This window comes from Drosophila santomea, chromosome 3R (assembly GCF_016746245.2).
Source record: "Drosophila santomea strain STO CAGO 1482 chromosome 3R, Prin_Dsan_1.1, whole genome shotgun sequence".
Taxonomy (NCBI): domain Eukaryota; kingdom Metazoa; phylum Arthropoda; class Insecta; order Diptera; family Drosophilidae; genus Drosophila; species Drosophila santomea.
In genome coordinates this window covers 26,365,532-26,390,912 of record NC_053019.2, presented here as the reverse complement: position 1 = coordinate 26,390,912, position 25,381 = coordinate 26,365,532, and the positions used below count along the sequence as shown (strand labels likewise).

The 25,381-nt window shown below is 45.0% G+C and overlaps 10 protein-coding genes across 19 annotated transcripts; 5 read left to right on the top strand and 5 right to left on the bottom strand.

Annotated features, from left to right (window-relative positions):
- The first annotated feature begins 110 nt into the window (after positions 1–110).
- On the top strand, positions 111–2,187 carry LOC120451847 (dromyosuppressin). The gene is made up of 3 exons (XM_039635830.2): positions 111–210; positions 1,392–1,603; positions 1,669–2,187. The coding sequence occupies exons 2-3, from the start codon at positions 1,393–1,395 to the stop codon at positions 1,758–1,760; spliced, it is 303 nt and encodes a 100-aa protein (XP_039491764.1). The 5' UTR covers positions 111–210; position 1,392; the 3' UTR covers positions 1,761–2,187.
- Positions 2,188–5,038: 2,851 nt separating this feature from the next.
- On the bottom strand, positions 5,039–7,448 carry LOC120451846 (glycine-rich cell wall structural protein 1). 7 transcript variants are annotated; one of them, XM_039635829.2, is made up of 6 exons: positions 6,793–7,448; positions 6,309–6,707; positions 6,050–6,239; positions 5,711–5,929; positions 5,449–5,618; positions 5,039–5,392 (listed from the first exon to the last, which is right to left on the bottom strand). In XM_039635829.2, the coding sequence occupies exons 1-6, from the start codon at positions 7,118–7,120 to the stop codon at positions 5,343–5,345; spliced, it is 1,356 nt and encodes a 451-aa protein (XP_039491763.1). In that variant the 5' UTR covers positions 7,121–7,448; the 3' UTR covers positions 5,039–5,342. The 7 variants fall into 7 exon arrangements, with proteins under 7 accessions (XP_039491763.1, XP_039491762.1, XP_039491761.1 ...); XM_039635828.2 differs by having other exon boundaries at positions 6,309–6,725; positions 6,793–7,447; XM_039635827.2 differs by having other exon boundaries at positions 5,449–5,621; positions 6,309–6,725; positions 6,793–7,446.
- A 391-nt stretch (positions 7,449–7,839) lies between these two features.
- On the top strand, positions 7,840–14,907 carry LOC120454696 (C2 domain-containing protein 5). 2 transcript variants are annotated; one of them, XM_039640229.2, is made up of 10 exons: positions 7,840–8,138; positions 8,193–8,494; positions 8,554–8,899; positions 9,394–11,033; positions 11,824–12,163; positions 12,253–13,374; positions 13,428–13,515; positions 13,573–13,992; positions 14,050–14,322; positions 14,381–14,907. In XM_039640229.2, the coding sequence occupies exons 1-10, from the start codon at positions 7,975–7,977 to the stop codon at positions 14,441–14,443; spliced, it is 4,758 nt and encodes a 1,585-aa protein (XP_039496163.1). In that variant the 5' UTR covers positions 7,840–7,974; the 3' UTR covers positions 14,444–14,907. The 2 variants fall into 2 exon arrangements, with proteins under 2 accessions (XP_039496163.1, XP_039496164.1); XM_039640230.2 differs by having other exon boundaries at positions 7,843–8,138; positions 10,735–11,033.
- LOC120454698 (golgin-84) lies at positions 14,718–16,601 on the bottom strand. Its single transcript, XM_039640231.2, has 2 exons — positions 15,192–16,601; positions 14,718–15,136 (listed from the first exon to the last, which is right to left on the bottom strand). Exons 1-2 carry the CDS (start codon positions 16,525–16,527, stop codon positions 14,922–14,924), a joined length of 1,551 nt encoding a protein of 516 aa, XP_039496165.1. The 5' UTR covers positions 16,528–16,601; the 3' UTR covers positions 14,718–14,921.
- Positions 16,602–16,748: 147 nt separating this feature from the next.
- On the bottom strand, positions 16,749–18,836 carry LOC120454699 (tRNA modification GTPase GTPBP3, mitochondrial). Its single transcript, XM_039640232.1, has 3 exons — positions 18,582–18,836; positions 17,908–18,213; positions 16,749–17,851 (listed from the first exon to the last, which is right to left on the bottom strand). Exons 1-3 carry the CDS (start codon positions 18,768–18,770, stop codon positions 16,865–16,867), a joined length of 1,482 nt encoding a protein of 493 aa, XP_039496166.1. The 5' UTR covers positions 18,771–18,836; the 3' UTR covers positions 16,749–16,864.
- Positions 18,837–19,584: 748 nt separating this feature from the next.
- Positions 19,585–20,557, bottom strand: LOC120453347. The gene is made up of 2 exons (XM_039638016.2): positions 19,992–20,557; positions 19,585–19,938 (listed from the first exon to the last, which is right to left on the bottom strand). Exons 1-2 carry the CDS (start codon positions 20,421–20,423, stop codon positions 19,750–19,752), a joined length of 621 nt encoding a protein of 206 aa, XP_039493950.1. The 5' UTR covers positions 20,424–20,557; the 3' UTR covers positions 19,585–19,749.
- LOC120453344 lies at positions 20,481–21,940 on the top strand. Of its 3 annotated transcripts, none has more exons than XM_039638013.2 (7): positions 20,481–20,587; positions 20,679–21,098; positions 21,154–21,195; positions 21,251–21,337; positions 21,393–21,575; positions 21,629–21,745; positions 21,801–21,940. In XM_039638013.2, exons 2-7 carry the CDS (start codon positions 20,722–20,724, stop codon positions 21,928–21,930), a joined length of 936 nt encoding a protein of 311 aa, XP_039493947.1. In that variant the 5' UTR covers positions 20,481–20,587; positions 20,679–20,721; the 3' UTR covers positions 21,931–21,940. The 3 variants fall into 3 exon arrangements, with proteins under 3 accessions (XP_039493947.1, XP_039493948.1, XP_039493946.1); XM_039638014.2 differs by having other exon boundaries at positions 20,510–20,582; positions 20,645–21,098; XM_039638012.2 differs by having other exon boundaries at positions 20,515–20,587; positions 20,645–21,098.
- A 46-nt stretch (positions 21,941–21,986) lies between these two features.
- Positions 21,987–22,935, top strand: LOC120453346. The gene has a single exon (XM_039638015.2). The coding sequence runs from the start codon at positions 22,129–22,131 to the stop codon at positions 22,822–22,824; it is 696 nt and encodes a 231-aa protein (XP_039493949.1). The 5' UTR covers positions 21,987–22,128; the 3' UTR covers positions 22,825–22,935.
- Positions 22,936–22,954: 19 nt separating this feature from the next.
- Positions 22,955–23,869, bottom strand: LOC120453348. The gene is made up of 3 exons (XM_039638017.2): positions 23,322–23,869; positions 23,155–23,265; positions 22,955–23,099 (listed from the first exon to the last, which is right to left on the bottom strand). Exons 1-3 carry the CDS (start codon positions 23,849–23,851, stop codon positions 22,955–22,957), a joined length of 786 nt encoding a protein of 261 aa, XP_039493951.1. The 5' UTR covers positions 23,852–23,869.
- Positions 23,870–24,452: 583 nt separating this feature from the next.
- On the top strand, positions 24,453–25,202 carry LOC120453860. Its single transcript, XM_039638765.1, has 2 exons — positions 24,453–24,955; positions 25,046–25,202. Exons 1-2 carry the CDS (start codon positions 24,453–24,455, stop codon positions 25,200–25,202), a joined length of 660 nt encoding a protein of 219 aa, XP_039494699.1.
- Positions 25,203–25,381: the final 179 nt, after the last annotated feature.

Sequence of the window (25,381 nt, the reverse complement as noted above, 5' to 3'; positions counted from 1 at the left end):
TGCCCGTATATTCTCGTCAGCCAATCAGAGGCCACGGCGCCATCTGCGTTCGTCCTCGGCGGAAGTAAATAAAAGCGGATGTCCTGGCTGGACAGGACATCATTCGAGTGCTTGCGTTCAACAAGTCCAGCAAACAGAGCAGCAGCTAAACTACCAAGTTTGTCCATTAACTTCTTCGTGGAAACACCGATACCTCAAAGCCCTCATCAGGTGGGTACTTGTGTCTTCAGATGTGCCGAGTGTTAGATACTTTAGAGGAATACCAACTGAATGCATAGAAAGTGAATCCTTGAGGTTTCTCTTTAAAAGTGTGATTAAACAAATCTATAAAGTGTTTATCTTAGTAGAAAGATGTTGAAACTATTATGAGGATTTATGAGCTCAAACTTAAATAACAACTTAACTAGTGTCCAATCTTGCTGTGATGTAAAGCCTTTTAATATAGTAGGTCTTATAACAACGATTACAATATCTAAGATTGAAAGAAAGGTAGAATTGTGCTTATATAAAACTATTTAAAAATACTACAAAAATGTAAGATGGATAAAGTGGTAATTATTCATTTTCTATATTATGAGGAAGGTTTCTATGCAATGATATATTTAATCTAGCATTCGAAGAACATAATAGTTTTGATCAGCAGTGGGAGGCATTGCCACTAAATCGCAATAGATGGTGTCTTGTAAGTAAACAGACATGGCAATTGATTTGCATACATATGTGCACCTTGATTGAGCCCTAAACAAGCATCAGTAGTTTGGATCCCTGGAACGTGCCCTATGTGCAGCTCCCGATTGGCACCACCACCTCCTCCTCACTCCCGATTTCCGGTGTTGGTTTTCTAAGCTAAACAGATGTGGGGACAACACGTTCGCACAGGTGTTTGCCTGCCGCCTGCAACACGGGGCGTATGAGTGCTGCCTCCACTGCCATCCTTTCATCATTCCATCGTAATCATCAGCCAGAGGCGTTGACGCAGTACAAATTGCCTTTGCCTTTGCCTTTGCCTCCGCCTTTTCCAGCTAATAGAAACAAATTGTCTGTCGCGTAAACGTATTAGGGTAGCATTAAGTCGCCTGCTTGGATGCGATTTAAAATGGATACTCTGCCGCGAGCCAGAAAGCTCCAAGTACAACTCCATTTATGCATAATACTTTGCCAGGGCAACGCCAGCATCGCCATCATCAGCGAGTGGCAATCAGGCACGTAGCATTAAGATCATTACACTTAATCAAAATCAGCGGGCTTGGATGGGGCATGCAGCATGGAGCATGGAGCTAAGTCGCCCTCCAGCGAGGATGTCCTTGCTGCGCAACCTTTGCTGCCGTTAATCAAATAAGCGCGACACCAGCTTCCGATGTCAATCATAATGCCTCATAACCCACTTGCAGCATGTCCTTCGCTCAGTTCTTTGTCGCCTGCTGCCTGGCCATCGTCCTCCTGGCCGTGTCCAACACACGGGCCGCTGTCCAGGGTCCACCACTGTGCCAGTCCGGCATCGTCGAGGAGATGCCCCCGCACATCCGGAAGGTGTGCCAGGCTTTGGAGAACTCCGATCAACTGACATCGGCCCTCAAGTCCTACATCAACAACGAGGCATCCGGTGAGTGAATCAGCGCCTGACTTTCACAATACCTTTAGATTACTTGAATTGAATCTGTACTGCAGCTTTGGTGGCCAACTCTGATGACCTGTTGAAGAACTACAACAAGCGAACGGATGTCGATCACGTCTTCCTGCGCTTCGGCAAACGTCGTTAGGGACATTCATGCAAAGCACATTGGCGAACACCACTTGATTGCGACTTGAGACAACGACACTGGACCCTGACCACAAGCGGCGGAATCGTTTCTGTTCACACAAAATGCACAACACTATTTTCGACGTCTTCAGCATAATTATGTAAACGTAATCAATGGAAACTCAGAACTATACTCAATTGGAAGCTCTCTAGTTCATTAAATGTATCCAATGTCCAATGTTTCTATACAACAAACAAAAATCGAATACATATTTGTACATACTCAAAGACCCTCGAAATGTGCTGGAAGTTAAACCCTTGGTTTTGATTTAATTCGTACTGCTTTATTTGCTGAGTGTTATAAAAACTAAGAATACGTATTTCAAAGATGTTTAAATATCTCACACATATTTCCCTAGCATGAAGCACTATTATTAAATAACCAACAAATGTTTTCAAATCCAAACACTAAATTCCGTTGTATACTTTAATAAAGACAAACTTTTCCTCTCAATTTGTGAATGCATAGCAAAATGCAATTGAAATGGTTTACATTTAATAGGAAATTTTGGGCTGCTCCTTGTAGTAACAACATTGCGATGATTTTGGTGAGTTAGGTAATAAATAATAATAACTAAACTATATAGCGTTTTAGTTTATAGTAACTCACCATATGATAAACAATAAAAAGTTTCAAAAATTTGTTTACATTTTCATTTATTGCGTTTGGAGGTTTCTTATACTTTAAATCACTCTAATAAAACAAATGTTTCTCAATGAATTGATTTGAATTATTGACGTTATTGCATTTTGTTGTACGTCATTTCAGTAAACTTTGAAAAATATTTCCGAATTTTATTCGTATCCTTGCAATAAATTTTCGTATGAAATGGTAAATGGGTTCCATAGTACGCAGATACTTTCGCTCCATTGGGTTTTTTGATTTTCAATATTTTGCTTTTGCTGAAAAAGTTAAAAGTTACCATTTAATTGCATGTTTTTATTAAATTATTTTGCCATTCTTAAAGGTTTTATTAAATTAATAAAAAATTAAACAAATAACAGAATATTGTAAATCAAATGGACAGAAAAACGTGAAATAATGCAGTTATTTGGTTTCTATGCATATTCATAAAAACTCTAGCCTCGCAAATTAAAAATTATATGCCTTTTAAAAATGATTCTCTTTGTCTGATCTCATTACATATCGCTTTATGCTCGTTGGTAGATTTTCTGATATTTTGTAATGTTTTTCATTTGTATTCCATTTTTATTGGATAATGTGTTTTAAGTCCTTTTTCATGTGGCAAAATTTCTTTTTAGATCTTTGGTAATAAATGTTTGTTTATTAATATTTATAAGGAAATTCAAAAAAAGTCTTTCAGGCATTTCATTGTCATCTAGATTCGATTCTATATAAATTTGTTGTATAAATAGATTGATTTTATATTTAGTTTCTTTTGGATCTATAGAGATTGTATCTCGTTGAAGTATCATTCAGTCTTTTTAATCAATTTTCATTTGCATAATATCTTGTTTTGTCTTTTTAAGACTTCAGTTAAGGTATTTGATTCGGCTTAACAATAACAAATAAAATCATTGTATACATAAACGAAAATATATAAATAACATAAAAGTGCAACAAGTAAAATAAAATATTTTGTATATGTTCATAATCTCTTTGATTTCATTGTATTCGTGTTGTTTGCTTTGAGATTACCACCCTCGACATATCCATTTAGTTCGTTTCCTTCAGATTTGATAAGCGTATATCGCTTTAATTTTGTTAATTTTGATTTCTCATTCCTGTAAAAAAATCTAAATGCTACAATTTATATGGTAAATGCGGCAATAGGGCCGCATTTGCTTGTATGAAGAGCTCAACAGCTATGTTGTTAAATTTTTCCACATTAACAATAATAAAGTTACCTCAAGTTATTAAAAACTTTTACTTTATAATGTAATTAACTACTTCGACTAACAAGGCGATTAGAATGTGTAAAAATTGCTTCTAATCATCAGATTAAATGAATATTATTTGCTTGCTGAGATCATCATATACTAAAAGTTTTTGTATATATATTTTTTTGGCTTTAACCTTAACTTACCAAAATATGTTTTAATATTTGCATTTTGTACTTTCAGTGCTTTCAGTTTGTAAATTTAGATATTTATCTAATTGAATGGTTATGATACGTGTAAACTCAATCATAGTAAACATTATTTTCGCGACACTATCTTAATAATTTGATTGACTGATGTCCTTGAAATTTCATAACGCATTCGTTTCGTTTTGGATTTTTGTTTCGTTTTTATCCTGAGTTTTGTTGATCAGGTATTCTTGGCACTTTGATAATCGCTTGGCGATTAATTGTTCTTTGCATTTGGTTGTAATCGGTTTGTAAATACTTAATACTTTGTTATTTCATTCATTTGCCTCTCAGTTTTCATGACTTGTATGCTTGCAGTGCAGCTTCGGTTCGTGAATATATTCAGTCTTACGTTTGTTTTTCACATTTTTCACTTATTATTCGTCTTTCGATTGATTGTTTTGCTTAATAATTTGCAGTTTTACTGATTGATTTCTTTTAAACAAAATATTTTAAATAATAATATGTACGCTTAAATAAGTTTAATGCATTAAACACATTTTTGAACATTATTTTATTGACTTTGATTATGGTTATGGTTTCTGCATCTTTTTCTAATATACTTTGTGTATTTTGTTACTTGATTTTTTTTTTTCATCTTAATTTTAAGGAGTTACATAATTACGAGCTTTTGTTGCTTAAATTGTTGCTATAAGAGGTTTTTGTAAAACAAAAAAAAGTAATAAGTCACGCTTTTGTCACGTTTTCGTCATTCATAAAGAAAAAACACAATCTTGCAAAATCATAAACGCTTTCAGATGCATGTGGGATTGAAAATAACTGTGTCGAGAGTCGTTTGCAGTTTTCAGCTTAATAACTAAAATATACATTGCATTCATTTGTATACAATTTTACATGATTCACAAAATGTTTTAATTTAGTTTAGTTCATTCAGAAGATCATGTACGTGCGTACTCGTATTTTTTCCGTCATATAAAAAATATGATTGTAGCATACTTTGGTCACAGGTGACTTGTAATTGTAAATGGAACTAAGAAGGAGCACATTTAATTTTTCTTAGGCTGGAGCTCAGTGCAGGCTAGCTCCGTTTGTCTATTAAGAGAACATTAAACAACAGGCAAGGCGGATATTTTCGATATATCTGTTCAGGATTCATAGGGAGACGAAACGAAAACAAAGGGGGAAATTAATTTGGGGTAGGGGTTTATGTAGAAAGACGTCGAAACACTAGTGTTGCTTAAATGCTAAGAAAAAGAGAACTGTTATCCTAACAACTAAAATTGTATGTTTTGAGTGAACGCGTATGTGTGTGTGTTGCGTATTATGTATTGCAAGTTAATTAATGCATTCAACATAAATTCCCTTCCTGTTACTCGATATTTTTCTGCCCTAATCCCTTCTTATTTGGTTTCTTGGCCTATCGAAGCACGCGCAGCGTTCTGATCTCTAGTGTGCCGTCAGGGGTGGGAGTGGGAAGCTGTATATTATTTTTAGTAGTAGGCGGCTGCGTTTGAATAGTTCTGCGAGTAGGCCTGCGAATCTGTAAGAAGACACCGATGACGGATGATGCAACTGGAGGGCACGAAAAAATCTTACCATAACCCGCGTAGGCACGCTCATCATAGCCAGTGCTCTGCGCTCCGTGCTGGCTGTAGTCCGCTTGTCCGGTCGCATTGTAGTCCACTGCAGTCGAGCCGTACTGTTGGCTGTAGTCCTGGCTGTACGACTGGTACCGCGTGTCCTGCGGAGCAGCATAACCCGTCGAGCTGCTGCGAAGCACAAAGAAACATTAGCACTTGCTTGGCCCAATCAAAGGCAGAAAAAGTAAAGAGATAGAGGTCAAGATTAGGTAACCCACTTGTAGTTCTGATACTGGCTCTGATCGTATTCGGTGCTGTGATGGGCGCCGTAGCTGCTGCTCGCCGGAGCACTTGTCTGCGATGTGTGAGCCGCATAGCTGCTGCTGCTGCCCTGGCCATAGCCATTGTATCCCTGCTGAGTGGTCTGGGTGCTGTAGCCGCTCTGCGCGTAGGGATCCACTTGCTGGGTCTGGTCGTGGGTCTGATAGCTGTGATGGCTGTATAGAGAATAGCATTACAAGTTGTTAAATAATTTTTGCAGATTTAGAAATTTGGTAATATTTTTGGCTGATTAATTTATATGGATTATATAATTTTTAAAAATTAGATGCCCTCACCTTTGTTGTGGCGCATGATGACTTGGCGGCGAGCCATAAGAGGACTGCGAAGACATGCCGCCGCCCCCTCCACCACCCATATGCTGCTGGGTGGAATGGTACTTGGGCGTCATGGGCCGCTGGCCGTAGGGACCGCCCTCGTAGCGACCGCGTTTGGGACCAGGACCACCGGGAGCGCCGCGTTTGAGAGCTGGTACCGGTGCAAGTTGTGTATTGGGATTATGTGCCTGATGGTGATGCAAGGGTGGCCGACTCATACCTTGATTGTAGCCGCCCCTGCCCCGAGGAGCTCCGCGCCTGGGCATCGAACCGTGCTCGCTGCCCGGACCGCCGCCCATGGAATTGCCGTGATGGCTGTGGGAGCCACCGTACATACTGCCGCCTCCACTGCCGTTCATGTGCGAATTGTAGCCGCCGCCACCACGTCCACGTCCGCTGAAGGGACCACCGCGTCCACGTCCACGGCCCAGATAGGGAGGAGGTCCCCCGCCGTTGCTGCCACCAGGAGCGGAACTGCCGCCATGTGAGTTGCTCGAAGATGGGACGACTGCTGATGTCTGGCCATCGGTGACCTCGTCACCGTCCGCCTCAACCGCTGGCTGGTCTCCACTGATCGCCGAAGTGGGCACTGGTGATACCGTCTTGTTGTTCTCGGCACCTGTGTGTTGTTTGGGAGCTAAATTGGATTGGATTGGATTTACAAGGTGTGGTAGGGAGTCAAGGGTTTGTATGCGGCAACTTACGCTGCGAATACAATGGCGGGCGACCGCCCCGCATGCCCATGGGAGCGCCACCACGCGGCTGATAGCCACCGCCGCGTCCCTGATAGCCCATACCGCCTCGGGAACCACGCATTCCCCTTGGAGGACCCGACATCATGCCCTGCATGGGCGGTCCTCCGCCCATTCCGCTGCCGCCGCCTCCGCGCATGCCACCCATAAAGTGTCCACGACCGCCACGACCACGTCCGCGATCGAAGCCACCGCGCATTGGGGCTCCACCACCCCGTCCGCGGAAACCGCCGCCACGTGGGCCGCCCATCGATGGCGAGGACACTGAGGCTCCTTCCATGCTCCTCGCTGGCTGTTCTCGCACACTAGATCACACGCACTAGCACTTGCACTGGAATACCTCGCACTTGGACGCGGAGTTTAAGACTGCTGAAGCCGGAGGAAGAAGAAGCAGCGATAGGATGCCGGAGACTGACGATTCAGGGGACTATTGCTGGCGACGGGGAATCGCTTCTGTTGATGCTTACTGATCACTTGGTCACTCGGCGCACTTTTAACTGTAGCTTATCTTAAATAACTTAGTTTTCTAAACATAATTCGGTGTCCGAAGCGCGTTGGTTTTCGTTGAGTGAAAAAATATGGCGGCGACTATTGATTTTTGTTGCAGAGCTGCCCACTCGCCTATTTTTCCGCCAGTGCTGTCATCCTTGGTCAAAGATCTAGCTATAAAACATTAAATTTCTAGAGTTTCATTTACAAAATAAGTAAAAATGATAAGAAATTAAAAGCTTTAAAATTATAAAAAGTGGATACAAATGGAGGCATTTATTATTTCATGTGCTAGTTTAAGCATATTATTAAGTTATATCCAAACTCCGGAGGGTATACTTTAAAGCAAATTTCAGTTGGAAAGGCTATCGACAGTATTTTTTAAAGTTGTTTCAAACAATTAAACCAATTATTGCTTAATGACTTAGCAAACTCTTATATTTTCATTTAGATTAACAAAATAAATCTCTGAACAGACCCAGGACCAGTAGCTAATCTGTAGGTAATTTGAACTTCGCGGACTACGGCCACACTGAGCACTGGGAAAAATGGAAAACACAAGATAAAACGTGAACACTTCTGGTCGAAATTCGGTGGTCACAATCTGGTATCTGGTGAAAAGGGACGACAGGCGAAAGCGACAGGATGCCGGGCAAGGTGGGGGTGAAGATTAAGGCGGCGCGCAACCTGCCCGTGATGGACAAAAGCAGCGAAACCACGGACGCCTTCGTGGAGATCAAACTGGCCTCGGTGACCCACAAGACGGATGTCTTCCGCAAGAGTTTGAATCCCACCTGGAATACCGATTGGTGAGGTCTGAATATTAACTAGCCCCGTATATAGTAACCCTTGCTTTCCAATAGGTTCCGTTTCGAGGTGGACGATGCTGAGCTCCAGGATGAGCCCCTGCAAATTCGCCTGATGGACTACGACACGTACTCTGCGAACGATGCGATCGGAAAGGTCAACATCAGTTTGAATCCTCTGTGCCTTGAGAGCTCTAGTCAGGCGGTGCACGGCAAGGGCACTGTGCTATCCGGCTGGATTCCCGTATTTGACACTATGCACGGCATCCGCGGCGAGATCAATGTGATTGTTAAGGTGGATCTGTTCTCGGACGTCAACAAGTTTCGGCAGAGCTCCTGCGGCATCCCGTTCTTCCACTGTATAAGCATTAACGTATTCTCCAAATGAATCGTCTAATTATCATTTTTTCTCCAACAGCTCAGTGTGTGCCATTTGGCTACCGCGCCCAGGTGATTCATGGCTTTGTTGAGGAATTAGTGGTCAATGACGATCCGGAGTACCAGTGGATCGACAAAATACGCACCCCGCGCGCTTCCAACGAGGCTCGCCAGGTGGTTTTTCTCAAGTTGTCTGGTCAAGTGCAGCGGAGAATGGGCCTTAAGGCTATTAATATGGGTGCTAATGCCGTCATCGGTTATACCCAGTGCTTCGATCTGGAGGGCGACGTGGGTGTGGTGGCCCGAGGCATTGGAACGGCTGTCACGCTGATCAAGGACACCAGCACAAGTCAGCCAAACAGTGCGGATGTGGCTCTAATCGAAGAGTGAGTATTTGGTGATACTAAGCGCTGTCTGATTACTTGTAACTTATGATTTATTTAGCTATTTAGTATACTCTTGCAAAGTAATTGTCTTATTATAGCTGATGTCTGATTACATGATTACATAAGTCCATTAACGATGTCTATATCCATGTCTGTGCTAGTAAAAGTGTTTCTTATCAGGTTGCAAGAGTATTTGAAACTTCGGTTCCCGAAGCCAACCTACCCTTGATTGTACAAACTATTTGTTTAGCATCCGTAGCCGAAAGTAGGTGCTAGTAGAAAACGAACTTAAATAATTTCTAAAGCGAATTTTTTCTTCTTTTGAACGTTCTTCCCCACACCGAAATCTCTCCGACGATGTTCATCCCTCAATATCTAAACTTTCGCTCCTTGTCGTTTCGTATTGCACGTTCCAATCGTTGTCGTTGTTTCGTTGTTGTGTCGTGTTTATGTTTATAAAACATTTACGTACCATATTATCCAAATACGGCTAGACTGACACAAAAGTATCTAGACTTCCTCAACTGTGCGGGGGCGAGCAGCTCAAGTTTGCCTCTCTCCGGCCGCACTCCCCAATATCGTCTCAATATCTATAGGGAACCCAGCTCGTCGGCGCCCTCGTCTGCAGCAGCGGCGGCAGCAGCAACAATGTTTTACTTGGAAAGTGCCAGCAGCGACACCGAGGATGCGGAACTAATGCAGAATCTCATTAAGCAAGAGGACGAGCGTGGCGATCGCATTCGCGAGAAAAAACTACGACACCGTATGCGCCGTCTAACGCTCTCTTCGAGTAAGATTTTCAGTCAGAAATACGCCACGCTTATCCGGCGGATTGAGCCGAAGATACCGGAGAATGCTACACAGTCGTTGAGCAGCATCTTTGGCGGGGCCACTGCAGCCACCTCGAGTTTTAGGCGGCGACGCAAGTCTCGTTTCGCGGCATCGACATCCAAATCCTCAATTCCTCCTTTTATAACCAGATCCATTAGTAGCGATTCGAACGTCCGTCCTGGTCACATGCCCGTCAAGAGTTTCCTCACCGTGCCCGGGTTGATGGAGTACCAAGAGAACACCCGTTCGGCACCTGATTTGCCTGGGGATGAGTTTCAAGCCAGGACACGACCAACATCCAATTACTCAACTGAATCAGAAGACTCTCTGCAGTTGGATCTCGAAATAGGGCCGCCTGAGAGCAATGGCGAAGACTCCCCGGAAGAGGAGGAAGATCTACAAGATAATTGGATTAAGCCGGGAGAGACTCGAAGCTGCGAGAACAGCCAGCAGGATTTGGGTCCTAGCCACCACAATCTGCTCGACGACCTCAAAGGCTTCTCACGTCGCCTGCAAAAGTTGATGCATCTGAGCCCCAAGTGCAGCGAATTAGAGAATAGACCAAAGCATCCGTTTGTGCCCTCGCTGGAACGCAAGCCATATTACAGCTCACAACCGGAGTTGCCCAGCTGCTCCAATGATTGGCTGGGATCCAACCTCAGCGGATCCTCGTCCATGCTGCAGTTGAACTTTCTCCCCAGTTACGAGAAGACCATGCAACGCAGTGCGTCGTTGAATCATCTAGTGGCACCCGATAATGACACTCCAGTTCCACCCAAGACGCTGCTGCTGAAGGCGCCCGAGCTGCGCGTCTGCCCCTCTACACCCACTCCCACCCAGTCCAATCTAGTCGTCTTCGATTACAATAACTCCCCTTGCCTTACCCAATTAGATCAATCTGTAAATATCTCTAATAGTACTAACCATAGTAACCACAATAATGAATCATCATTGCTTGCTCCATTTGCCATTCGACAACAACAACCACCACTACGCGTAATTAGATCCAGCTCCGAGCTCCAACAGCAACCCTGTTCCATAGGAGCAGCCGCAAGCACTGGACCGTCCAATATACCCACAACGGTGGAGGGTAGCAGTCCCAATTTGAAACGCTTCGCCTCGCCGGTGAGCAACAGTCGTCTAAAGTTGACGCCTAGTCCCTCGAAAAGCGGCATTTCGGCGACAACGAATGCGGATAGCGCATCCACTTCTACCGCCTCGACGGCCACAACAATGGTGCCGGCCACCGTCGGCGAGATCTGCCGCAGATCGTCCGACTCCGACCTTAGTGTCACGCCCAAAGGTATGTAAGGGAGCCAGTCCATGTAAGCAGCCCTGTTTTCGAATATGTTTATAACGTTTAAAGTAAGCGAAAACATGACTGTTCAGGGATAATCATTCCCTTTAGTTTATATCTAGGGTTAGGCTATAGACTATAAGCATTTGAGCACCTAGTGGCTATCAATATTTGTGTGTTCTCCGTCAATGTGCGTTCTTTTCTGACCGTCTCGTCTCTGAGTAACCATAAACGTATCTTTCAACGTTCTATCTTTGCGTCCGCTGCCACAACTCGCTATCAGGCATAGCCTTTACGTTCCACCGGAAGCGTAAGTAGATGCTCCGCCTAATCTCGATGTCCTTTCTCGATGTACCTCTGTGTGTCTGTGCGTGCTCCTTTCTGTCTCTTTACGTCCTGCACTTTAAGCAGGTTATTGCTCTTCTGTATCATCCGATCTGATTTGTCCTTACATGTTACACTACACCATCATTACGTGTGTCATAGAAGTGGGATTTGATGCGATCTGAGGATCTGAGTTTATAGGTTTTCATTTGCTTTGTTGTTTTCAAAATTACATTTCTCAAGTACCCCCAGACTTTGACTTTGTGGGTTATATTTTGAATACAACATTTATTTTGATTAATTATCATAATAACATTTGGATTTAAAATTATTTCGGTCCATATTTTCACCATATCTCCAACACTCCATACGTGGTTAAGATATTGCGCTGTAAATATAAATGTAATCACTATGTGTAAGACCCAGAAAAGCAAATGCTTATAGTACCTTTGGTACCCTTTTTCATTCACAGGAAACTCCATATGTGTGGCTAGTGAGCGTCTGGTGGCCGCCACGGCGATGATGCGTTTAACGCAGCCGTCGGTGGGAGCCAAACCTGGAACGGCGGCCGACAGTCTGGATATGTTGGAGTATCCCTTCCTGACCATGACAAAATACCCAACGGGATTCATACTTCATTTGGGCGCAACGGTGGCGGCACGTTCCGTCAAACTGCTGGAGCGTGTGCCCAATCCGGATGAGCCGGAAGTACGAGACAGCTGGTGGACGGAGCTGCGAATGGAGATCCGATCGCATGCCCGATCCCTGGGCTGTAATGTGGTGCTAGGTTATGCCGAAACCACCACCATATCGTACGTAAAGTTCAATAATCTATTTTATTGAAATCCCTGGGCACACCTGCTAAGATAAGCGTAATTAATACCCTATCTTTCTTTTTTAGTGACGATGTCTGCGTTTTATCTGCCACTGGAACGGCGGCAGTGATTAACATGGTGTTCAATCGATCTGTATCGCAAACCGATATCTTTACCATGTCAAAAGCAACCGCCAGCGTTGCGGCCATGACGAATTCCGTGGAGGACGGAAATGGAAGCACCGCCGGGGATACGAGCATTGGCAAGGACAGCGGTTCCCTGGGCACCGGCAACAGTTCGGGAGGTAAACGCTATGGACTTCCCCCGCTCAATGGACCCCGGAATGCCTGTGCCATCTGCCACATACCCTACAACCTAAGTTCGGTGCCTTTCAATGTGAAGATGAAGAAGTGTGCGGTGTGCCGCAAGGGAAGAGTTCCGGATGTACTGCTCGCCACGCTGGAAGTGCCCGAGTTTATGCAGGTTACCGGAAGGGGTTGCTTCATGCAGGCCCAAGTGGTGCGCGCCAAAAGAGATCTGCGCGCGGAGCTGAACGCCAAAGAAATATCGGATGGTCTACCCTTCTTGGAGTACGAACTTCATCGAGTGCTGATTAACAAGCTGAAGGCCAAGGGCATGAATGCCATTTTCGGACTACGCACACAAGTTGCCATTGGCGAGCGTATGATAGCGTTGATAGCCACGGGAACGGCTCTATTTCTCACAGCTTTACCGGTGCCGCAGGTACCAAAGATCGTGGCAGGCAACTCGTGGACCGACAAGCAAAAGCTTAATGAGTTGCAGAAGAAATTACAAGAAACGTTTGAACGCAACCAGGAGATATACCAGCTGAAAAGCTTGGATCCGGATTTGGTAGCCAATGCCGGAGGAGTACCAACCACAGGCGCCTCTGGCGATAAACAATCGGATACAGACGACTCTGATGAAGAGGAGATGAACGAGATCGATCTGAACTGTGGCAACAAGGAGTTGTGTGTCCTGGAAGTGGACGATATAGAAGACTTGGAAATCATATCGCTATTAATGGAGCCATATCCGCCGGAAGGCTTCCATGTGGTCAATACGCAGCAGGTGCCGGGAATGCTGGAAATGGATACAGTCAAGAATCTGCAGATGTTCACCCAAGTGTGGCGCGCTCGACTCGAGGTGGGCCAAAGTGTAAACGGATTTCCCAAACACTTTCAGAGGTAAGTTCTCAACTTCTTAATGTGATTAGCTAGATAAATATTTGCTTTCCCAGACTGTTGCAGACCATTTACTTCAAGCTACGCACCATGATACCCTGTGCTATTTGCGATCTTCGTTTCCGACTAGATCTGCCAGAGACGGTAAGGGAATTCCTTTAAATTTGATCATAAATAATGTTCTTACTTATTTTCTTGTAGGATCAAATTCAATTGCTAGTCACTGGCATGGCTATGGGCTTGAGCGATGCCAACAGAATGAAGTACCGCGGACGTGGACGACCGGCTCAGCAGCAGCAGCAGCAGCAGCAGCAGCAGCAGCAGCAGCAGCCGGCACCTCAACAGCAGAACGGATTTCATGATGGCACAGTGCACGCCACACAATCCCAGCCAGAGTTACACGGAAAACGAATGCTGCAAGAGGAGGATTACATATTTCCGTTGGACGAGGATCAGATGGTGGACACACCCACGCCGACCAGCACCGCTATTCCGCCATTCGGAATGAGCTCATTTAAAATGCGAAAAACTTCGCCATCGCGTCTTAACAACCTCGTTTCGGGATTGCCTTCAACCGGAGTCAAGCCGTTGAACGTTGGATCGGTTCCACGTAGCCGTTATGTAAGAACATTGCAATAGCATAGATTTCGTTATATTAATAATATCGTTCCCTGACAGTTTCCTCTGCGCGATCGTTATGGAGTGGATGTGACACCACTGAGTTTCATACCCGGTGGTCGTATAGATAAATATTTGGGCAACCTGAACTTCTTCTTTATTCGGGAGAGCACCTCGATCCGGGAAAATGGCGGCATCAGCGGATTTGTCCATGGCTTTATTACCGAACTGCTGGCTGTAGTGAGGGCTCACATCGCTTCGCTAGGCGGAAATGCTATGGTCTCTTTTTACATCACCGAACTCATGTTGTTCGATAATCAGCACAAAAATCAGGTAAGGCAAATAATGATCTATACCTCAAAGTTTTTCCAATAAATTCTTGTGTTCTTAGGGCCAGTGCCTGATTAGCATCGGTGGCGATGCTGTCTATGTGAGCTACCATGCCGATGACTGATATAAAAACTTGCGGGGCATATAGCGCATGTTTTACGCGAATCGTCCCAAAAGCGTTTACTCTCTATTTTCTTCCGCTTAGCTAGAACTATCAGCTCTGCCCAGCAACTGAAGTTAAACTAATTCACATTTACTTAACACCTTTACAGCGTCTGTAGATTCTTTATGCAATATTTGAACTGTGAGGAATCGTTTCTAATCCTAACTTAGTAGTGCGAATTTTTTCGGTCTTGTTACTTGTTTGCTTGATGTTTTTAGCGTTAAATCAATTGCAATTTCTGTACATAGTTGATGTTTATTGAATATTGAATTTAGAACGAGTGCGAGACACAAGTATACTATCGATATATACAATTGTTGCAACCACAAACATGACACATATACTCGTACCCCTAGATATCCAATTTTGGCGTGTAAAATACAATACATACAATATTAATGAAATACAACAATTGCTCAATTAAATGTATTTGATTCGATTAGTTTGGTGTAGTGGAGAGCAGCACAAACATGACCCAAAGGTGCAGCAGAGCCACGTAGACGATCACAGAGACCCGCATCATGGGATAGCGACGCAGAAAGGTTCCCACCCTAATGCCCATGGAGTCCGCCTGCCGAAGGGCTCGCTTGAAGCGACGGGCCACACGATTGTCGAATGGACTTGGATGCATAAGGAGCGGGAATTGTGCTTTAACTAGGTGGAATTCATATTTATGTGCTGTTTGGTACTCGAAGTATGTTAGACTTACCATCATCTGTGCTGTTGAGCAACGCATGGCGGGAGCTGCCCCTTTGGCTTTCCATTTCCACCAAGTGCATGTTCTGCTGTAGCTGCGTCTGTGCCTTCTCGTGCTGCAGTCTCAGGGCGTTTCTCTCACTCGTAACTCTCTCCAAAAGACTCTGCCGTTCGACCAGCGATTGGGTTAAAGCCTTCAACCGAGTCTCGTAATTGTTTTTGGCCCCCGTGTTGGCTTCTTCGCTCAACCGCTGACGCATCTGCTGAAGCTGCTGCTCCCGCTCTTGAAGGCGAGTGGCGGCAGCAGCCATTTGGTTACTAAGCTGTTGCCGAAGTGATGCCAGTTCCTGGGTGAGCACTCGCTGATCGGACTCGGAGGTCACACTGTGTTCCCTTGCCTGTCGCAACTCCTTTGCTAGTGTCTCCTCACGTTGGCGGGCCGAGCTAAGCTCCACCTGTCGTTGTCTTTCCTGTGAATTGTAATCGTCCAGCTGCAAACGCGCCTTTTGCAGTTCCTCATTGGCGTGCTCAAGTTCTTGTTTCAGTGACTCTTGCTCAATTTGCAGAAAACGCGTTTCACTGTCCTTGGACACCAGGCTTGGATCTGCGCCCTCCTCCGTGGGCTTAGCCTTCAACTCTGCGATGAGGGAATCCTTCGCCTGCAGGGCTCGCTGAGCCTTGATGCGGTATTCCTGGAGCTCCTGGCGCTGCTGTTCCGTTTCCTTCGTTTGCATTTGCAATTTGTGAGCGGCGCTCATGTATTCCTGCTGCAACTTGGCCAGATTGGTTTCCAGTTCGGAGATGGAGTGCACGTACGCCATGTTGGCAGCCTGGGCTTCATTGTGGTCATGAACTGCCTTGTCCCGCTCCTCGGAAAGAGTTTTAACCAGAGCTTCCAGCACCTGGGTATGTTGATGCAGATCGAACTTTTCGGTTTCGTTATTGAGATCATCCAAGCGCAGACGAAGTTCATCCCTCTCGGCTGTGATCTCATTCAGGGCGATCTTGAAGGCAGCCAATTCATTTGTGTCCATTGAGTTGAGGGCTACGTCGGGGCTGTTGGAGAAACTGGCCGATGTGGTCATCTTTTGGCGCATGTCCTTGGTGACCACGGCGCCTCCGCCCTCGCTTTTTACACTAGATGAGCTATTGGCGCCCGAGCGCTTCACTGGCGACAGAGTCGACTTCATGGACGTGGACAGAGATTGGGTGCTGCTCGTCATGCTCCTGCGCATTGGATCCGCTGATCCAGTGGAGTTCTCTGTTTGGAGGGCTGTTGCCGCATTTTGGTCCAGCTTGTTCAAGATGTTTTCGGCCTTGTCCGCCAGTCCTGTGATCCAGGATGACATATTTTTCTAAAACAAACTAATCTCTGCGAGCAAAACACGTAAACAATATCACAGTGTGTGCCCAGATCTCTATTGACGGCGAAATGGTGCACTCTAAAGTTTAGGTCACACTGAGAGTAACGGAATTTTGAATAAATTATTTCATAATAAAAAATTTCTATTAAAACAACATTATGATGGTTTTTAATAAAACTAATTCCAATTTTGCTTATTCGTGCAGAAATTTTAATTTATTTTCCTTATTAAAATTCTAGAGGTACAAATGAATATTTCATTCAATACTCAAACGGGGCAGTATAATTTTCGAAACTCGCAACTATAAACTATAGTTATCTCTTCACTTTCCAATGCAAAAGTCCTTGAAGACGACGTCGAGTATATCTTCGCAACTGATGTGTCCGGTGATGCGTTCGATGCAGCGCACGGAGTTGCGCAGCTTGGAGGCGGCAATGGCCATGTCGGGGTAAACGTCAGGTCTGTAATCTCGCAGAAAAATATCAATGTTCTCAATGCAGCGCTCCAGTTGTTGGCGGTAGCGGGTGTTTGTGATGCGTGGATTCTCCGCCCGCGGTTCTCCGCAGAGTTCTTGCAGCTGCTTCTCCAGCGATCCCAGAAACAAGGGCATCTTATCGGGCTTATGGCATGATATGGCTAAGACATTGGACAGCTTGTCCAACTGTTGATGCTCCTCATCCGACAAAGTGTCCGTTTTGTTGGCCACCAATTGCAGGCGTTTTCCTGAGCACATGTCCAGGGGTATATCCAACTCGCCCAGATAGCTATCTACAAACGGAGCAACTGCGTCATCGTGCGTCAGCTGTGCAATGTGCTTGGCTTCAGCTAGGAGCAATATCAAATCGGATCCGACCAGGCAGTTTTTGGCTCTCTGCATTCCCTCCTGCTCTATACTATCCGTGGTATATCGACGCAAACCGGCTGTGTCCGAAAATACCACCGGGTATCCTCCGAAATTGTGCATGGTTTCTATAATATCCCGAGTGGTGCCCGCCTGATCCGTCACTATGGACACGGATCGCTGGCAGAGCAGATTGAGCAGACTACTCTTGCCCACATTGGGTGCTCCGATGATCACAGTGCGAACTCCGTCGCGGAGGAGCTCTCCCTGCCGCTGGTCACTCAAATGCTCCCGAATCTCGCGCTTCACCGCCTTCAGTTCTTTGCCCAGTTGCAGGATGATGCCGCCCTCGATTTGCTCCTCCTCGGCGAAGTCTATGTAGGCCTCCAAATGGGCAGCACAACGGATAAGTCGCCGGCGCCAGTTGTCGTAGAGGCGCGCCAGTGCACCGGTGCTTTGTAGCAATGCCTGGAGGAAAAGTGGACTTGAAACTTAATCAACGAGACCCTAAGTCCACTGCCTACCTGCTTCCTCTGCGCCTCCGTTTCAGCGTGGATCAGATCGGCCAAGCCCTCCACCTCTGTCAAATCCAGTTTGCCCCCAAAGAAGGCTCGCTTTGTGAACTCTCCTGGCTCCGCTGGCCGCAACCCATCCACTTTTCCCAGAGCATCCAGCATGGCCGCAATCACCGCCAGGGATCCGTGCACCTGGAACTCGCAGGAATCCTCGCCAGTGAAGGAAGCCGGACCAGGAAACCAAAGTAAGAGTCCGCGGTCAATCATCTCCTTGCTGGCGGGATGGTAGAAGGATTTCAAGTACGCCTGACGAGCCTATTTGGAAAAGTATTTATTAAGGAACTATTACTATTCACTATTTATATTTATATATAGAGGTTTTACTTTTTTTTAAATATATGTAAATACAAATGAAACCTGGCAACTTGCCAATTTTAACCAATTAAGTTGTAGATGAAATATGTAAATTTATATATTTATCTAGTCAGTTTCATGTTAGTTAAGAAATTGTTAAACAATTTGAGTGCTTTCAAACACGATAACTCTACTAAATGTACTTAACATTTGGAATATAGATAAGCAACAGGTTTTATAATTTTTATAAATATATTGTGGGTTTACTCAATAGGTCATGACCTCTTACATCTGATGGTATGGTAATATATGTTTATTGATTGACTTGCCTTTGGCTCATATTCCTTGTTTGCAACAATTGCTCGGAGCGCCTTCTTTGTTTGCGGCCCGGAGACGCGGATTACGGACACGCCGCACTTCACATGACCGGAACTGAGGCTGTAGATGGTGCATCCGGTGCTGGCAAAGCGCCGGAAACTGCCCAAGAAGCCATTGGACGCGTTCCTGAGAAGCGCCATTGCCGTAAAACAATTAAAAACCAACCGCCGAATAATAAACAATTAAACGTGATATTAAGTGTGACCGCGGAATGGCCGTTACAAAAATATATCATTCCTCTCGTAGATATATACTAAACAATTGTCCATCAACAATTGCGAAGCGGTGGGAGGCTTGGGTAAATTCTAGTTTCGACACAAACCTTATTTTATACAACATTTTATTTTTCCAAATCATCAAAAATGTAATGTAAATCCTTAGCATTGGTCAAAATGTATGTATAAAAACACTTTTTTTAATATCTTTATGTCTGTTTATCGTCAAGTTATTTTGTAAAAACACAATTGAAAATAACGAATGTTATCAAAAGTAGTTTTTGCCATTTTCATCAAATAATATTCCGATTTTTGGCCAAAACTTTGGAAATATTGGTCGAAATATCGAATGGCATATCTCGTAAGTAAATTCTGAATCGCCTGAAGTTCAAATTTGGCAACTTTTTTTTTTTGCCATTTTTTGCCAAATTTGATGATGGTACCCCTTACAAAAAATGCAAAAATTAAAAAAAAATTTTTTTTCTAGTTCCACAAAAAAGTTATAGAAATATTTAATATTGTTAAATATATGTAAAAAACTGTTTTTATTATGATCTTAAGACCATTTTTAGCCAAGTTATGTTGAAAAAAACAATTAAAAATAACGAATTTTGTCAAAAGTAGGTTTGGCCTTTTCGTTTTTCCCAATTCCGCCAAAAAGTTGTAAAAATATTTAATTTCTGTAATTAGCAGAGCAATACAGCAATTATGATGATATTAATATTTTAAAGACACAAAATGCACTTAAATGTTTTATTAGCAACAAAAATCACATGTGGACTACAGACACAGTACATCATTTTCGGATTTGGACGCATTAAAATCTGATGCCTTGGACACTATCAATTTGATCAGGCTACTAAGATGAGCAATCGCTTGAATTTCTGATGTGGATACAAACGGATTAATATAGGAATTGGCGTTTACGGGTGCTATAGGCGTCCGACATCCGGAGAGATACAATGGGTGGTGGACAGCAATCGGTGGAACGAGCAAATTTGTTGCGCTGAATCATTGCCGCATTGGTGTCCCATTGGTTGATAAAGGCGCGCGCCTCGTCGTCACATGGTTTTGCCGTACTCGGTCGGTCTTCCTGAAGAAAAAGATTTGTACATAGATTTTCCCTTTAAATTCCTGTAGATGTACCTGAGTTCGGCGACGTCGGGGAGCCTCAGTAGTGTCCATCGTTTCCAGAAAGTCCTGCCTGCGATTTTGCTTGGTCGCCACACTCTCCGGGAAATTGACCCAAGTGCACTCGTAGTTGCGCTGCTCCAGTTCCCGCGGATGGTATTGCTCGTTATCGAAGCGCTCCTGATCCTCTCCGGCGGAGATGCGTCCGCCGTGGCCCTCGTCCTGCTCCCACATGGAGCGTCGCTTGTTCTTCTTGTACACATCCGCTTTCTCCCGCTCCCTGAGTATCTGATCGTCCGGCAGGTATTGACTGGCCACCTTAACCCGATCCCTGGGACGCTGGTACCGTCTGGCGATGTGACGCGTGGAGGCGCATTCGATCCGCGCACGAAGGAGCTCGATGCAGCGGTTCACCATCATCCGAGTGCCACCATGTATGTTAACCATTCTCGGAGAAATATACTTTTTTTTTTGCAGTTATAGGAATTTTATTAAAAGAGTTGGTGAACTGTGTAAGTTTTACTATTGGAATGCCAAAATGTAGCCTGCTTCCAAAGAGGCGGCATGTAACGAAATGAATCCGCTTTCAACGAATCGAGGTGACATGTAAGGTGCGTACGAATCAAGGCACACCTGATGCTGTAAGCCAGCCCACCTTTCCCAATTAGCGCTGCTCACCTGGTGTTAATTTTCCACGACTAGTACCTGACACACAACGGATCAGTTGCGTTCTCAGAGTGGCGGCATGAGGTCTACGATTTTGGTACTTCTTTGGCTCGGAGCCATCAGTTCGGCTGTTGGAAATCAAACCCATCTGGCGGAGTCCTCCTTGGAGCATCGTATTCTATCGCGGCGTGTGCGCGCTTTGGTATTTCCGGACAAGGCTGCTCTCCTCCTGACCGCCGCCCTAACAAAACTCATTCTGGGCGGACGACCTAGTGGACTTCAGTACAGCCTGGAGTTTGATATGTATGTTCCGGTTCCCGATACCATTGAGGGTTGGCAGCCCAAGATTCTAAAGAAGCCGAAGCCAATGCCAATGCCAAAACGCCGATTTGATTGGTCCTATAGCAAAGGTCCTGTAAGCTATTATCCAAACTATTATCCAAACTATTACGAAAGGTAAAGTATCCAAATCCATTAGTTAAAGAAATAAATTTAAAATGTTTAGTTTCAGCCCCGCCATTAATAAAGTACCATTCTACCAAACCAAATCGAGGTAAATTATTATAATTTACTTTCACGAGTTAACAACTTCAAGTTCAATGTTTTAGCCCTGCCTTTACTAAGGATTCATTTTACCAAACTCATTGGCAATCATCCTCGCCCACCAATCGCAGGCAAGATGTCTTCAAATCGAGGTAAAATCAGATAAATAACTTTGAAAGACTCTAACTTTGCTTTACAATATTTCAGACCCACATTAAACAGGGCCTCATTCTATCAAACCCCATTGAGTTTGTCTGCAAATCAGCTGAACCCAAATCAACCGAAGGAAGAAGTTTACGAGTCCTGGGATCAAGTGCCTAGTTGGAAGTTGCATCGTGGATACAGAGAGCGCAGAGAGATTTTCGATCAGTTTGAAGCCATGGAAAAAGTGTAAGCCTAAAGTTATAGTATCCACAAAAGAACTTAAATCAACCCATTAATAGTTTTCAGTTGGATTTGAGGTCCTGTATCAAGAGAGCCATGTGTGAGCTGAGGGCCAAATTGAATGCTGGTCAGGATCAGGGTTTTCTCATGGAGGATCTAATGCGAATCGTTCTGACGTAAGTCAAGTGCTTTATTGTGCTATAAAATCTATTAAATAAACTATGTTTATAGAGTTCCCGAAGAGGTGACCGATGACAAGTACAGGCATCGCATGGATATCCAGGACTGTGCCCGATTCTACGCCCCCAGTTGTCCGTACAATGTTCTAGACTTCCTTACCCAAAGTAGTGCAAAATTGTAAACGTAGTGAGCCGAGAATCGAACTTTCATTGTACTGTGATTCCGGATAACCCAGAGCCATCAGTTTTAGTTCCGTTCTCGAGCTGGATAGGTCTGTAGCCTCCCAGTATCGTGTTCCTCGAAATTCCATCTAAATTCCGGCCCAAAACTTTTTGGAAAATATATTTCGGTTAAAAATTCAAAATTCCAGAGCTCCATAATGGCACTGAGTATTAATTCCCGAGCACTGTTCCGCCCAACTCCGACGATTTTGGGTGCGGTCAACAGCTGTGTGCGATTCGCATCCGGTTGTGATAAGAAGGAGAAGAGCCGGTGCCCCAAGGTGTTGACCAAGTTCCCATGCGGCAAACCCAGCTTGCAGGCTCCGCCCCAGAAGAAGAAAAAGATAGTCAAGGCCGAGTCCATGTGGCTGAATCCATTCTGCGATCCCGACGACACAGCCTGTCCGTTCAATCCGCGCTTCGACGACATCTACTACGTGGAGTCGGACAAGGCCAAGCGGAAGTACTGGCAGACATGGGTGGCCTGTCCGCCCATCCAGATCAAGCCCAAGAAGATATGCTGCTTTGCCAAGGCCAAGCCGGCTCCTATCAAGCGGCGCAAGCCATCGGCGAAACCCTCCACCGCCTGTCCGCAGCCCTGTCCGGATATCTCGGAGGGGGACTGCCCTCGTCTGGCCCGTCGCTGTCATCGCGATGGCCGCCGGCCACCCTCGTGCCGAAGGGAACGGGGACCGCTGCCGTGTGTGAAGCCCCGCACCCCATACCCCTCATTCTCGGAGTGCCGACGCCTCAAGCCGGGCGCCCTGCCGCTCAAGGAGTGCAATTGCCTGGTGAAACCGCTGCTCTGTGAGATTTGGGCCGAGTTCCGACGACGAGCCGTTGCCAAGAAGTAGGAGTCGTGGCTCTGATTATATAAAGCGCTTTTACGATTCTATAGCATATACACTTTTTATTTGTATGAGGAAATTAAATTGTGTGCCCTGAGTGCCAGCAAGGATGCCGGATGTGTGTGCGTATGTGTGATCACTTGAACGGATTCTTGGCCATGTTCGTCACGAGGGTCCAGAGCAGCGGATTGCAGTCGCTGTAGGTTCGCTCGCAGTCTGCTCCTCCGCGTCCCGCGTCACGGGCATGCAGATACTTGCTGGCCACATTGTCCATGGTGGGTCTAGAATTGCATTCATAGTTCATTCTTTATTGCTACTGAAAAATATGGGACTTACACCAGCACTGCGTTCACGATCTCGCTGAAGATGTTGCTGTTCTGGAAGGGTTTCTGTGAGATTTCGCATATGCTTCTCAGCAGGCAAACTCCACCGTAAGCACCATCTAATCTGCAGAAAGATAATGCGATTTAAGAAGCTGTAGAAAGGTAGCTAATCATACTCACTGCTCCATGCCCACTTCGATGGCATTGTAGACCCACGTGCGAGCCTCGTCGTGCAGGACCTTCGCCTGCATGTCCTTGCGCCATTCGCGAGCGGTGGATACGAAGGCGGTGGTGTTCCAGAAACTCCACCAGAATATGGGAATGGTGGTCGGTATCCACTGGCCTTGCACGTTAATGAACCACCAAAAGGACTGCGTTTTGTCGGTCTGCTTCACTGGATACGCCAGACTCGGTACCAGCTGCAAGAGGTTTGGATAAGTGGAAGTGGTTAGAGATGTGCCGAATCCACAGTGTTGCAGTGGTAATCCCACCTTGATAACGCCCTGGCCATTGAAGATGGCCACACGCTTCGACCGACTCAAGGAAGTAAGACTGCTGTTCCCGCTCTCATCTGGCTGGCTTATACTTCTGCTAATCCTTAAAGTAGCTTCATCTGAGGTGTAGATATTCTTTGTGTGGCTCAGCACCAAGTCAATGGTGAAGAGCAAACTGAGGAGCAACAGAAGACAGGTCAGAACTCTGTGGACCATCTTGTTTGCGTTCTAGTGCAATGCTAACTAATCGTTCTTTTGTTTAAACTTGGATCTAAGCCACGACGCACAAAGAACACAAGAGGTGTTTGCCTAATAAATTGACAGATCCGCATTGAAAAGAATGCACAAAAAAAAATATATATAAATTAATAAGTATTACATAGTTACTGTTTGTTGAACTTTCTAATAAATATAAATTAGTAAATAAATATTAAATTCAATAATATATAAGAAGAAGATGTCTTCAGCTTATGTGAAAGTTGTAAGTACAACATTTAGATCCAATCTGAACTTTTCTCTGTGTAGCTTTTACCAATCGTTGGGTTATGAAATGTTCTTGTGGAAAGAAATGGAGCCAGCCGAAGATGTCTCTTGATTGGCAAGATCACGCTGCCATTTGGATCATTTGGAATGATAGAGCATGCGCTCCACTTTTTTAAAAGGTGTTTTGTGGACCGTTCTAATTGCTATTCACGCATCTCGCCCTGGTCGTTGATCCGCTCATTCACAGCTCGCCTTAATTAATCCCCAAATAGACAATGGAGTGCTCTGGATTTTGGGTGTCTCGTTGCATGATTGCCAAGTGGATCACATCGCCATGTATCGCCCAAAGCTGCAGAACGTCGCAGATCTCGGCCAGGTCACTCTGCTGCTGATCACCCTGTTCCGACCCATTCATGGACTTCTGCTTTATCCCGCCTCAACGGTGCTCCAGCTGACCTCATCCATCTCCATTCCCGCCGACCTCAACACCCGCACCAAGGTCTTCATGGACATGGGCTTCCAGATGAACTACAACCTGCCGGCCACCGCGTCCGCCTTCTACAATGCCACCATCTGGGCAGATGAGCTGTCCCGGCGGCAGAAGCGCCAGTTGGACAACAGCCTGGATGCGAATCTCCAGCGGCTGGATCAGGATGGTGGCATGCATCCGGGTGATTTTACGGCCGGACAACTGTACCGGGGCATAGAGAACATGCTGGAAACCTATGGCTTCCATAGATCCTGCCTGCTCCGCAGTGTTTGTGAGCTGGCCCTGCATCCTTTTGCCGAGGACCACTTCTATGGAATGGTCACCCAAGTTGTAACCTTCCTGCTCACGTAAGTTTCGAACTTTGAAAGCTAGAACTATTTTATATAATATAATATTTTATAAATGCATAATTATACTAAAGAGGACTTTTTTTGCAGACCATCTCAACACGAGGGATTCGCTGAGGACGAGCAGCACTATCGAGATAGATACGAAGAAGCCGAGCGAATTGGCTTTCTCGGTGGCCAATGTCATCTATCATATCCGAGTTGTGAAGCAGATATCATAAACCTCGCCACCCGACTGGTCAGATGAAATAAATACTTTAGCCATAACATTGTCGTCTATTTAATGGGTCTAGATTATTTCTGCACTGGCACACAGTTGCCGTTTACAATTAAGCTTTATTGAATTGAAAATGCTTGCCTAAATTATTAGTATGCCTGCCGGCCAGCTGCTTATCCACAATCAGTTTAATGGATCGGGTAAATGCT

Excerpts from the sequence above, each read along its gene's own strand:
- LOC120451847 (XM_039635830.2), top strand. The coding sequence starts at position 1,393 with ATGTCCTTCGCTCAGTTCTTTGTCGCCTGCTGCCTGGCCATCGTCCTC. Across the intron at positions 1,604-1,668 it reads CATCAACAACGAGGCATCCG|CTTTGGTGGCCAACTCTGAT; the intron begins GTGAGTGAATCA and ends TCTGTACTGCAG.
- LOC120451846 (XM_039635823.2), bottom strand. The coding sequence starts at position 7,120 with ATGGAAGGAGCCTCAGTGTCCTCGCCATCGATGGGCGGCCCACGTGGC. Across the intron at positions 5,930-6,049 it reads CATCATGCGCCACAACAAAG|CCATCACAGCTATCAGACCC; the intron begins GTGAGGGCATCT and ends TTCTCTATACAG. Across the intron at positions 5,622-5,710 it reads AGCCAGTATCAGAACTACAA|CAGCTCGACGGGTTATGCTG; the intron begins GTGGGTTACCTA and ends TGTGCTTCGCAG.
- LOC120454696 (XM_039640229.2), top strand. The coding sequence starts at position 7,975 with ATGCCGGGCAAGGTGGGGGTGAAGATTAAGGCGGCGCGCAACCTGCCC. Across the intron at positions 8,900-9,393 it reads GATGTGGCTCTAATCGAAGA|ACTGACACAAAAGTATCTAG; the intron begins GTGAGTATTTGG and ends AAATACGGCTAG. Across the intron at positions 13,516-13,572 it reads GACTAGATCTGCCAGAGACG|GATCAAATTCAATTGCTAGT; the intron begins GTAAGGGAATTC and ends ATTTTCTTGTAG.
- LOC120454698 (XM_039640231.2), bottom strand. The coding sequence starts at position 16,527 with ATGTCATCCTGGATCACAGGACTGGCGGACAAGGCCGAAAACATCTTG. Across the intron at positions 15,137-15,191 it reads GCTCAACAGCACAGATGATG|TTAAAGCACAATTCCCGCTC; the intron begins GTAAGTCTAACA and ends AATTCCACCTAG.
- LOC120454699 (XM_039640232.1), bottom strand. The coding sequence starts at position 18,770 with ATGGCGCTTCTCAGGAACGCGTCCAATGGCTTCTTGGGCAGTTTCCGG. Across the intron at positions 18,214-18,581 it reads ACAAGGAATATGAGCCAAAG|GCTCGTCAGGCGTACTTGAA; the intron begins GCAAGTCAATCA and ends TTTTCCAAATAG. Across the intron at positions 17,852-17,907 it reads CGGAGGCGCAGAGGAAGCAG|GCATTGCTACAAAGCACCGG; the intron begins GTAGGCAGTGGA and ends CTTTTCCTCCAG.
- LOC120453347 (XM_039638016.2), bottom strand. The coding sequence starts at position 20,423 with ATGGTTAACATACATGGTGGCACTCGGATGATGGTGAACCGCTGCATC. Across the intron at positions 19,939-19,991 it reads CCCGACGTCGCCGAACTCAG|GAAGACCGACCGAGTACGGC; the intron begins GTACATCTACAG and ends CTTTTTCTTCAG.
- LOC120453344 (XM_039638013.2), top strand. The coding sequence starts at position 20,722 with ATGAGGTCTACGATTTTGGTACTTCTTTGGCTCGGAGCCATCAGTTCG. Across the intron at positions 21,338-21,392 it reads CAAGATGTCTTCAAATCGAG|ACCCACATTAAACAGGGCCT; the intron begins GTAAAATCAGAT and ends ACAATATTTCAG. Across the intron at positions 21,576-21,628 it reads TTTGAAGCCATGGAAAAAGT|TTTTCAGTTGGATTTGAGGT; the intron begins GTAAGCCTAAAG and ends ACCCATTAATAG.
- LOC120453346 (XM_039638015.2), top strand. The coding sequence starts at position 22,129 with ATGGCACTGAGTATTAATTCCCGAGCACTGTTCCGCCCAACTCCGACG.
- LOC120453348 (XM_039638017.2), bottom strand. The coding sequence starts at position 23,851 with ATGGTCCACAGAGTTCTGACCTGTCTTCTGTTGCTCCTCAGTTTGCTC. Across the intron at positions 23,266-23,321 it reads ATCGAAGTGGGCATGGAGCA|ATTAGATGGTGCTTACGGTG; the intron begins GTGAGTATGATT and ends ATCTTTCTGCAG. Across the intron at positions 23,100-23,154 it reads ATCGTGAACGCAGTGCTGGT|ACCCACCATGGACAATGTGG; the intron begins GTAAGTCCCATA and ends ATGCAATTCTAG.
- LOC120453860 (XM_039638765.1), top strand. The coding sequence starts at position 24,453 with ATGTATCGCCCAAAGCTGCAGAACGTCGCAGATCTCGGCCAGGTCACT. Across the intron at positions 24,956-25,045 it reads GTTGTAACCTTCCTGCTCAC|ACCATCTCAACACGAGGGAT; the intron begins GTAAGTTTCGAA and ends CTTTTTTTGCAG.